At 40.5% G+C, this 12693-nt stretch overlaps 1 protein-coding gene across 2 annotated transcripts in view; it reads right to left on the reverse strand.

The window, feature by feature from the left end:
- Positions 1 to 364: 364 nt before the first annotated feature.
- The window catches only part of LOC139571387 (pseudokinase FAM20A-like), a 42444-nt gene continuing 30115 nt past the window's right edge, over positions 365 to 12693 (reverse strand). For both annotated transcript variants that reach the window (XM_071394205.1, XM_071394204.1), the window contains 6 exons: positions 4241 to 4356; positions 3918 to 4098; positions 2373 to 2482; positions 2158 to 2239; positions 2009 to 2068; positions 365 to 1835 (listed from right to left, as the gene is read on the reverse strand). In XM_071394205.1, coding sequence (XP_071250306.1) covers positions 1556 to 1835; positions 2009 to 2068; positions 2158 to 2239; positions 2373 to 2482; positions 3918 to 4098; positions 4241 to 4356 — 829 coding nt within the window. In that variant the 3' untranslated portion in view covers positions 365 to 1555. The remainder of the gene's footprint in view (positions 1836 to 2008; positions 2069 to 2157; positions 2240 to 2372; positions 2483 to 3917; positions 4099 to 4240; positions 4357 to 12693) is intronic.

The raw sequence follows: 12693 nt of genomic DNA on the forward strand, positions 1-12693 counted from the left end.
GAATATAACAGGTGTAGACCTTACTGTGAAATGCTTACTTACAAGCCCTTAATCCACAGTTCGAGAAATAAAGTTAAGAAAATATTTACTAAATAAACACAATAAAATAACAATAACGAGGCTATATACAAGGGGTACCGGTACTGAGTCAATCTGCGGGGGTACAGGTTAGTCGAGGTCATTTGTACATGTAGGTAGGGGTAAACCTATGATGCGATAATTGCATTGTTTGCTCTATAACCCTATTACTCTATTACTAAACAACTACTGGTTTTTAGTTACTGCATGTCAGCACAAAGACAACGGTAGCACTGCCTCTATTCCAGCACCAATTCCATATTAAACATTTAAACATAATCAAATCAACAAGGCTATATATGCTTAGTTTAATACATTGAAAACAAACAAAGATGCCAAAAACAATTTTGTCCAATATGGCTAAATATCATGTGGCTGTCCATGGTACTGATTTCTGTCTGTGTGTGTGTGCTTGCGTGGGGACTCACTACTTATAGATTAGTTGAACGCCAATGCCGTCCTCCTCTCTTTCATGTTGGCAGAACGATCTATGGTTTTGTACTTTTTATTTTCATAGGCTACCTAGCTAAAATGCTTGCTAGCCTAACTTCCTCGCATGGGTAGCAATGAAGCGGTTAAGTTAGCTAGCTAGTTAATGTGAGCCTACTAGGCTCCATCTAGGCTACATATTGAACTTCAATCGTCTCAGGCTAGTGGCACAATATATGGATCTATGGTGAGATCGGAATTGCCGTCATAACCATTGGCCTGTAGAGAGAATTGCCATCACAAGTCCAAATTCCCATCTCCATCCATGGCTTGGGAAAGGGCCGATTTAGCAAGCTAGCTACTGCAGGACATCAACACAAGCAGACCAGAAACAGACACTCTTTTCTGACAGTGAAGTTTTGCTCAGGATGTGATTTGATTGGTGTGAAGCCAAATCCAAACTGGCCTCCCTTGGAGGCGTTTTGCTGCAGCAGTACAACCCACAGTTGAGCTCAGCTCAATGCTGATTGGCTAATTATGTTATACTTTTTTATCAAGGGAGGCCAAATGCTTATTGACATCAATCAATCAAACCCTACGGCGGCAACATGTCATACTCTTTTGGTCCAGACAGCATCAGATACATGTGCTACACATACTGAGACAGAGGGGCGCTATTTCCCTCGCTCAGAATATTTCTCCGGTGAGATTCAGACACTTGCGAATTGATGGAAAATTATGAAAATAGAGAGACGAAAGATACAGTATTTTATACATATATATATATTCAAATTTTTGGGGAAGCCTGTCTTCCCTTGGCATCCATGAATTCACACCACTGAAAACTAATGCAGAATGTATTGCTCTGTGAGAGAGACCAGACCCTGTGCTTCCTGCTTTACAGGACAGGTTTACCTGCCATTATGATCCTCAGGCTGTCCTTAGTCTATAGTTACCTTCCCTTGCAGGACTTGGGGATACGTCCAAAATGCCACCCTAATCCTCTATTATAGTGCACTTCTCCGTTTGGATTCCTTAGTAACCTTAATTACTTCTCCTTGTTGGGCGTAGCCACTGGTTTGACAGACTCAGGCATGACGGAGGTATCAACAAAGTCTGTGGTGATCACCTGAGCCTCTCCCAGCCTGCGGACACACCTGTGGACTGTCTTCAGGACGCGCTGCAGCCGGCGGTCCAGGGCCTGCAGGTGGGGCTCAGCGAGGACCGGCTGCAGTGCGTCTCCTCCCAGGGACTCCCTCATCACGTCACTGAGCCTGTAGTGGTCCTGTGAGAGGAGCTGCAGCCGCAGCAACGTGGAACGCTTTATACTGAGAGGTGAAGAGGGGCGGGAGAGGGGGTAGAGGGGGAGAGAGAGTGCGGGAGAGATGGGCAGAGAGTGAGACTTGACTCGACAGTTGCCATGCCAAATGTTTTCAATTAAGGTTAAATATTGGTGTTAGTTCATCTGTATTAGTGACTAGTGTATGCGCTCCATATTTACATGCAGCACTGTGACAGTGGAGCCAGTATGGACATCTCATCATGAGAATGCTTCCCAAACCTGAAACACAGGAAGTGATGTCATCATAAGGGAACGACAAATATTCCATTGTACAATGACTGAAGTTATATAACAACTCTAGTACCCACCCTTTGGCGTTGTCAAAGTGAAGAAGGAAACCTTCATCGCCAAACTTAGTGAAGATCTCATAATGGTGCCTGTCCATGTTACCTGAGGGAATGTGCCAAGAACAAATGTTCACTCACATAGGACTACAGAGAAAAGTAGAGCACTGCATAGGTAATAGGGTGTCATATGGGATGAGGACAGGGGTCCATCAGGGGTGATGGGTGGTAGTACATACCAATGAGGAAGTCAAAGATGGCCATATCTATGATGTTGAGCAGCCTGTTCCCTGAGTTGTAGGGATACAGACGCTTTATGGTGTCACAGTAGAAGGGGTTCACCTCCCACCTGGTAGAGATAGACAGATTATAACAAGATATAAGATATTATAACAAGATATGAATTGTAACAAGATATGAATGTTCTGTCTGCCATATTGACTTATCATAAATTAACTTTCAAAATGGAAATGAGATGCTCCAAAATGGCAAATGGGAAGAGATGTGTAGGTCTCGGGGTTACGGTCTCAGGGTTAAGGTCTCAGGGTTAAGGTCTCAGTGTTAAGGTCTCAGTGTTACGGTCTCAGGGTTACGGTCTCAGGGTTACGGTCTCAGTGTTAAGGTCTCAGGGTTACGGTCTCAGGGTTACGGTCTCAGGGTTACGGTCTCAGTGTTAAGGTCTCAGTGTTACGGTCTCAGGGTTACGGTCTCAGGGTTACGGTCTCAGGTCTCAGGGTTAAGGTCTCAGGGTTACGGTCTCAGGGTTAACGTCTCAGTGTTACGGTCTCAGGGTTACGGTCTCAGGGTTACGGTCTCAGGGTTACGGTCTCAGGGTTACGGTCTCAGTGTTACGGTCTCAGGGTTACGGTCTCAGGGTTACGGTCTCAGGGTTAGGGTCTCAGGGTTACGGTCTCAGGGTTAAGATCTCAGGGTTACGGTCTCAGGGTTAAGGTCTCAGGGTTAAGGTCTCAGGGTTACGGTCTCAGGGTTAAGGTATCAGGGTTAAGGTCTCAGGGTTACGGTCTCAGGGTTAAGGTCTCAGGGTTACAGTCTCAGGGTTAAGGTCTCAGGGTTATGGTCTCAGGGTTAAGGTCTCAGGGTTACGGTCTCAGGGTTACGGTCTCAGTGTTAAGGTCTCAGGGTTACGGTCTCAGGTCTCAGGGTTACGGTCTCAGGTCTCAGGGTTAAGGTCTCAGGGTTACGGTCTCAGGTCTCAGGGTTAAGGTCTCAGGGTTAAGGTGTCAGGGTTATGGTCTCAGGGTTACGGTCTCAGGTCTCAGGGTTAAGGTCTCAGGGTTAAGGTCTCAGGGTTAAGGTCTCAGGGTTAAGGACTCAGGTCTCAGGGTTACGGTCTCAGGTCTCAGGGTTAAGGTCTCAGGGTTAAGGTCTCAGGGTTACGGTCTCAGGTCTCAGGGTTAAGGTCTCAGGGTTACGGTCTCAGGTCTCAGGGTTACGGTCTCAGGTCTCAGGGTTATGGTCTCAGGGTTAAGGTCTCAGGGTTACGGTCTCAGGTCTCAGGGTTAAGGTCTCAGGGTTACGGTCTCAGGTCTCAGGGTTAAGGTCTCAGGGTTAAGGTGTCAGGGTTATGGTCTCAGGGTTAAGGTCTCAGGGTTAAGGTGTCAGGGTTAAGGTCTCAGGTCTCAGGGTTACGGTCTCAGGTCTCAGGGTTAAGGTCTCAGGGTTAAGGTCTCAGGGTTACGGTCTCAGGTCTCAGGGTTAAGGTCTCAGGGTTAAGGTCTCAGGGTTACGGTCTCAGGTCTCAGGGTTAAGGGTTGTATGCTTACTCCTCCCTGCCAGTGAAGGTGTATGATCGTATCCAGGGGTTGGGGAGGGAGATACGAGGGGCAATGCTGAGACCAGGGAGGTAGGCTGACATGGAGCCCTCCAGCAGGTCAGGGCTCCCACACACTGCATACTCAGTCTTACACACGTACAGACACTTGGCAAAGAAACATGTGTTGTTTGCTGTTTGAAAGAGAATAGACATAGATATAGATTGGTTTAAACAGTAAGCAGTACGCCGATTTCATCATCGCCATTTAATCATAGACTGATTATTTAAGACCTAGGTAGCAGGGTAATGCCTACCTGAAGGGGTAATGCCTACCTGGAGAGGTAAAGAACACACTCCTTAGGTCCTCGTTGTGAGTGGTCAGGAGAATCTCCCCCGTCACGTTCACCAGCCTGCCCACCACTGGCGGTACCCTCCGGAAGTCCAGGATTCTAGAAAAGAGAAAGACAAGAGTTCCATTCTGATGAACACAAACTCATACATCTTCTACGACTCACAGTTCTAGAAGAAAGAGTTCCATTCTGATGAACACAAACTCATACATCTTCTACGACTCACAGTTCTAGAAGAAAGAGTTCCATTCTGAACAGAACGCACAATATAAAGTCAGATTAACTCCTGCAATCTCTCACCTCAGTTGACACACACAAAGTCACAGGAAATTAATTAAACTTGAATTATTTGTATACATAATAGCAGCTATGTGATTGTCTCTGTTCTCCGCTGTGTAATCTAGCAGGTGTTGACTTGTAGCAACAGCCACTTCCCCCAGGGCCATATTGACAGTCTGGCAGGCCTGTGTGTCTCAATAACAGTCATCAGTCAGTATCTGAGGCTGGATAAAGAGATGTTATTGAGGTGCTGTCTTGGCTGGCGTATCTCACCTGCTGATTGGATCTGATAATGATAAGGCCTCTGGCACAACACAGAGACAGAGAGATAGAGACAGAGAGACAGATACACAGCACAGTGACACAGACACAGAGAGACAGAGACACAGATACACAGCACAGTGACACAGTACAGAGTCACAGTACAGAGACACAGAGACAGAGACACAGAGACACAGAGATAAAGAGACAGATAAACAGTACAGTGACACAGACACAGAGAGACAGAGACACAGATACACAGCACAGTGACACAGCACAGAGACACAGAGACACAGAGACAGAGAGACAGAGAGAAAAAGACACAGAGACACAGCGACAGAGACACAGAGACACAGAGACAGAGACACAGCACAGAGACACAGCACAGAGACACGGAGACACAGGACACAGACACAGAAACAGAAACACAGAGACAGAGACACAGCACAAAGACACAGCATAGAGACACAGAGACACAGCACACAGACACAGCGACACAGCACACAGAGACAGTACACAGACACACAGCATACATACACAGAGACACAGACACAGAGACTCAGCACAGAGACACAGAGACACAACACACAGACACAGAGACACAGACTGTGGTGGGAACACACAGATTAACCAGACATATTCAGTGTTAGACAGTACTGTAGTGTAGAGCCACGGTGTTCAATGAAGGAATTTTAACAGAGCATGTACTCTTTGCTTTTCTTCTCTTCTTTTCCACTTCATTCAAATGTGAATTTACAAAACTATATATTGTGATGTAAAAATGTATTTAATATAATAACTTTACTTACAGTACCAGTCAAAAGTTTGGACACACCTACTCATTCAAGGGTTTTTCTTTATTTTTTACTATTTTCTACATTGTAGAATAATAGTGAAGACATCAAAACTATGAAATAATACATATGGAATCATATGCCATCCCATCTGGTTTGAACTTAGTGGGACTATAATTCGTTTTTCAACAGGACAATGACCCAAAACACACCTCCAGGCAGTGTAAGGGCTATTTGACCAAGAAGGAGAGTGATGGAGTGCTGCATCAGATGACCTGGCCTCCACAATCACCCAACTTCAACCCAATTGAGATGGTTTGGGATGAGTTGGACCGCAGAATGAAGGAAAAGCAGCCAACAAGTGCTCAGCATATGTGGGAACTCTTTCAAGAATGTTGGAAAAGCATTCCAAGTGAAGCTGGTTGAGAGAATGCCAAGAGTGTGCAAAGCTGTCATCAAGGCAATGGGTGGCTACTTTGAAGAATCTCAAATATCAAATATATTTTGATTTTTTAACACTTTTTTCGTTACTACATTATTCCATGTCTTATTTCACAGTTGTGATGTCTTCACTATTATTCTACAATGTAGAAAATAGTACAAATAAAGAAACCCTTGAATGAGTAGGTGTGTCCAAACTTTTGACTGGTACTGTACTTGAGCTTTATTTGTGGTTTTTAGCCTACACCCAGTTACACCCTTCCATGCTGTTGTTTTGTCTCAAGGTATAACAACCCCATTGACCTGCTGTCTTGTTTGGTTTTGGGTTGACAAGCTGTGACTCTAATGACTGTATTTGACTGATGACTCACTTGAGTTAATGAGCAGTAACCTGGAGGCATGGAGGTTAGAGAGACTTTACAGTAGACATCAGTAATTACACCTATGTGTGTGGAAGGATACATGTTGAAATAGTGGAGACCATAATCTCCCAAGGAAACTATCGTTCAGAAACTCAGAGATGTAGGTACAAGTTTCAGGCTTTGTTTGTTGGGAGACCACTTGGAGATACAGTATGAGATACAGCATGAGATACAGCATGAGATACAGCATGAGATACATTATGAGATACAGTATGCGATACAGCATGAGATACAGCATGAGATACAGCATGAGATACAGTATGAGATACAGCATGAGATACAGCATGAGATACAGCATGAGATACAGTATGAGATACAGCATTAGATAGGACATGAGATAAAGTATGAGATACAGCATGAGATACAGCATGGGATACAGAATGAGATACACTATGAGATACAGCATGAGATACAGCATGAGATACAGTATGAGATACAGCATGAGATACACAATGAGATACAGTATGAGATACAGTATGAGAAAGAACATGAGATACAGTATGAGATACAGCATGAGATACAGCATGAGATAGAACATGAGATACAGCATTGAGATACAGTTCGGGATACAGCACGAGATACAGTATGAGATACAGTACGAGATAAAACAATAGATAAAGTATGAGATACAGCATGAGATATAACATGAGATACAGTATGAGATACAGCATGAGATACACGAAGAGATACAATATGAGGTAGAACATGAGATACAGCATGAGATACAGATTGCGATACAGTATGCAATACAGTATGAGATACAGCATGAGGTACAGCAAGAGGTACAGCATGAGATTCAGCATGAGATACAGTATGAGATACAGCATGATATAGAAAATGAGATACAGTATGAGATACAGCATGATATACGGAATGAGATACAGTATGAGATACAGCATTAGATACAGTATGAGATACAGCATGAGATATAGAATGAGAAAGAACATGAGATACAGTCTGAGATACAGCATGAGATAGAACATGAGATTGAACATGAGATACAGCATGAGATACAGTATAAGATACAGCATGAGATACAGCATGAGATACAGCATGAGAATCAGTATGAGATACAGAATGAGACACACTATGAGATACAGCATGAGATACAGCATGAGATACAGTATGAGATACAGCATGAGATACAGTATGAGATACAGTATGAGAAGAACATGAGATACAGTATGAGATACAGCATGAGATACACGATGAGATACAGCATGAGATACAGCATGAAATACAGCATGAGATACAATATGAGATACAGTATGAGATACAGCATGATATAGAAAATGAGATAGAGTATGAGATACAATATGCGAAAGAACATGAGATACAGTATGAGATACAGCATGAGACACAGCATGAGATACAGCATGAGATACAGTATGAGATACAGTACGAGATACAATATGAGATACAGTATGAGATACAGCATGATATATAGAAAATGAGATGCAGTATGAGATACAGCATGAGATACAGCATGAGATACAGCATGAGATACAGTATGAGGTACAGCATGAGATTCAGCATGAGATACAGTATGAGATACAGCATGATATAGAAAATGAGATACAGTATGAGATACAGCATGATATAGAAAATGAGATGCAGTATGAAATAGAACATGATATACAGAATGAGATACAGTATGAGATACAGCATTAGATACAGTATGAGATACAGCATGGGGTATAGAATGAGTAACAGTATGAGATACAGCATGAGATACAGTATGAGATACAGTATGAGATACAGCATGAGACACAGTATGAGATACAGCATGAGATACAGCATGAGATACAGTATGAGATACAGCATGAGATAGAACATGAGATAAAGTATGAGATACAGCGTGAGATACAGCATGATATAGAAAATGAGATGCAGTATGAGATACAGCATGAGATACAGCATGAGATACAGTATGAGGTACAGCATGAGATTCAGCATGAGATACAGTATGAGATACAACATGATATAGAAAATGAGATACAGTATGAGATACAGCATTATATAGAAAATGAGATGCAGTATGAAATAGAACATGATATACAGAATGAGATACAGTATGAGATACAGCATTAGATACAGTATGAGATACAGCATGGGGTATAGAATGAGTAACAGTATGAGATACAGCATGAGATACAGCATGAGATACAGTATGAGATACAGTATGAGATACAGCATGAGACACAGTATGAGATACAGCATGAGATACAGCATGAGATACAGTATGAGATACAGCATGAGATAGAACATGAGATAAAGTATGAGATACAGCGTGTGATACAGCATGATATAGAAAATGAGATGCAGTATGAGATACAGCATGAGATACAGCATGAGATACAGCATGAGATACAGTATGAGGTACAGCATGAGATTCAGCATGAGATACAGTATGAGATACAGCATGATATAGAAAATGAGATACAGTATGAGATACAGCATTATATAGAAAATGAGATGCAGTATGAATTAGAACATGATATACAGAATGAGATACAGTATGAGATACAGCATTAGATACAGTATGAGATACAGCATGGGGTATAGAATGAGTAACAGTATGAGATACAGCATGAGATACAGTATGAGATACAGTATGAGATACAGCATGAGACACAGTATGAGATACAGCATGAGATACAGCATGAGATACAGTATGAGATACAGCATGAGATAGAACATGAGATAAAGTATGAGATACAGCATGAGATACGGTATGAGATACAATATGAGATACAGTATGAGATACAGCATGATATAGAAAATGCAGTATGAGATACAGCATGAGATACAGTATGAGATACAGCATGATATACATTATGAGATACCGTATGAGATAGAGTATGAGAAAGAACATGAGATACAGTATGAGATACAGCATGAGATAGAACATGAGATAAAGTATGAGATACAGCATAAGATACGGCATGAGATACAGTATGAGATACAGTACGAGATACAATATGAGATACAGTACGAGATACAATATGATATACAGTATGAGAAACAGCATGATATAGAAAATGCAGTATGAGATACAGCATGAGATACAGTATGAGATACAGCATGATATACATTATGAGATACCGTATGAGATAGAGTATGAGAAAGAACATGAGATACAGTATGAGGTACAGCATGAGATAGAACATGAGATAAAGTATGAGATACAGCATGAGATACGGCATGAGATACAGTATGAGATACAGTACGAGATACAATATGAGATACAGTATGAGATACAGCATGATATATAAAATGCAGTATGAGATACAGCATGAGATACAGTATGAGATACAGCATGATATACATTATGAGATACCGTATGAGATAGAGTATGAGAAAGAACATGAGATACAGTATGAGATACAGCATGAGATAGAACATGAGATAAAGTATGAGATACAGCATGAAATACGGCATGAGATACAGAATGAGATACAGCATGGGATACAGTATGAGATACAGTACCAGATACAATATGAGATACAGTATGAGATACAGCATGATATAGAAAATGAGATACAGTATGAGATACAGCATGATATAGAAAATGAGATGCAGTATGAAATAGAACATGAGATACACAATGAGATACAGTATGAGATACAGCATTAGATACAGTATGAGATACAGCATGGGGTATAGAATGAGTAACAGTATGAGATACAGCATGAGATACAGCATGAGATACAGTATGAGATACAGTATGAGATACAGCATGAGACACAGTATGAGATACAGCATGAGATACAGCATGAGATACAGTATGAGATACAGCATGAGATAGAACATGAGATAAAGTATGAGATACAGCGTGAGATACAGCATGATATAGAAAATGAGATGCAGTATGAGATACAGCATGAGATACAGCATGAGTTACAGTATGAGGTACAGCATGAGATTCAGCATGAGATACAGTATGAGATACAGCATGATATAGAAAATGAGATACAGTATGAGATACAGCATTATATAGAAAATGAGATGCAGTATGAATTAGAACATGATATACAGAATGAGATACAGTATGAGATACAGCATGGGGTATAGAATGAGTAACAGTATGAGATACAGCATGAGATACAGTATGAGATACAGTATGAGATACAGCATGAGACACAGTATGAGATACAGCATGAGATACAGCATGAGATACAGTATGAGATACAGCATGAGATAGAACATGAGATAAAGTATGAGATACAGCATGAGATACGGTATGAGATACAATATGAGATACAGTATGAGATACAGCATGATATAGAAAATGCAGTATGAGATACAGCATGAGATACAGTATGAGATACAGCATGATATACATTATGAGATACCGTATGAGATAGAGTATGAGAAAGAACATGAGATACAGTATGAGATACAGCATGAGATAGAACATGAGATAAAGTATGAGATACAGCATAAGATACGGCATGAGATACAGTATGAGATACAGTACGAGATACAATATGAGATACAGTACGAGATACAATATGATATACAGTATGAGAAACAGCATGATATAGAAAATGCAGTATGAGATACAGCATGAGATACAGTATGAGATACAGCATGATATACATTATGAGATACCGTATGAGATAGAGTATGAGAAAGAACATGAGATACAGTATGAGATACAGCATGAGATAGAACATGAGATAAAGTATGAGATACAGCATGAGATACGGCATGAGATACAGTATGAGATACAGTACGAGATACAGTACGAGATACAATATGAGATACAGTATGAGATACAGCATGATATAGAAAATGCAGTATGAGATACAGCATGAGATACAGTATGAGATACAGCATGATATACATTATGAGATACCGTATGAGATAGAGTATGAGAAAGAACATGAGATACAGTATGAGATACAGCATGAGATAGAACATGAGATAAAGTATGAGATACAGCATGAGATACGGCATGAGATACAGTATGAGATACAGTACGAGATACAATATGAGATACAGTATGAGATACAGCATGATATAGAAAATGCAGTATGAGATACAGCATGAGATACAGTATGAGATACAGCATGATATACATTATGAGATACCGTATGAGATAGAGTATGAGAAAGAACATGAGATACAGTATGAGATACAGCATGAGATAGAACATGAGATAAAGTATGAGATACAGCATGAAATACGGCATGAGATACAGAATGAGATACAGCATGGGATACAGTATGAGATACAGTACGAGATACAATATGAGATACAGTATGAGATACAGCATGATATAGAAAATGAGATACAGTATGAGATACAGCATGATATAGAAAATGAGATGCAGTATGAAATAGAACATGAGATACACAATGAGATACAGTATGAGATACAGCATTAGATACAGTATGAGATACAGCATGGGGTATAGAATGAGTAACAGTATGAGATACAGCATGAGATACAGCATGAGATACAGTATGAGATACAGTATGAGATACAGCACGAGACACAGTATGAGATACAGCATGAGATACAGCATGAGATACAGTATGAGATACAGCATGAGATAGAACATGAGATAAAGTATGAGATACAGCGTGAGATACAGCATGCTATAGAAAATGAGATGCAGTATGAGATACAGCATGAGATACAGCATGAGATACAGTATGAGGTACAGCATGAGATTCAGCATGAGATACAGTATGAGATACAACATGATATAGAAAATGAGATACAGTATGAGATACAGCATTATATAGAAAATGAGATGCAGTATGAAATAGAACATGATATACAGAATGAGATACAGTATGAGATACAGCATTAGATACAGTATGAGATACAGCATGGGGTATAGAATGAGTAACAGTATGAGATACAGCATGAGATACAGTATGAGATACAGTATGAGATACAGCATGAGACACAGTATGAGATACAGCATGAGATACAGCATGAGATACAGTATGAGATACAGCATGAGATAGAACATGAGATAAAGTATGAGATACAGCATGAGATACGGTATGAGATACAGTATGAGATACAGTACGAGATACAATATGAGATACAGTATGAGATACAGCATGATATAGAAAATGCAGTATGAGATACAGCATGAGATACAGTATGAGATACATTATGATATACATTATGAGATACCGTATGAGATAGAGTATGAGAAAGAACATGAGATACAGTATGAGATACAGCATGAGATAGAACATGAGATAAAGTATGAG

This window comes from Salvelinus alpinus, chromosome 3, assembly GCF_045679555.1.
Source record: "Salvelinus alpinus chromosome 3, SLU_Salpinus.1, whole genome shotgun sequence".
NCBI classification, from domain to species: domain Eukaryota; kingdom Metazoa; phylum Chordata; class Actinopteri; order Salmoniformes; family Salmonidae; genus Salvelinus; species Salvelinus alpinus.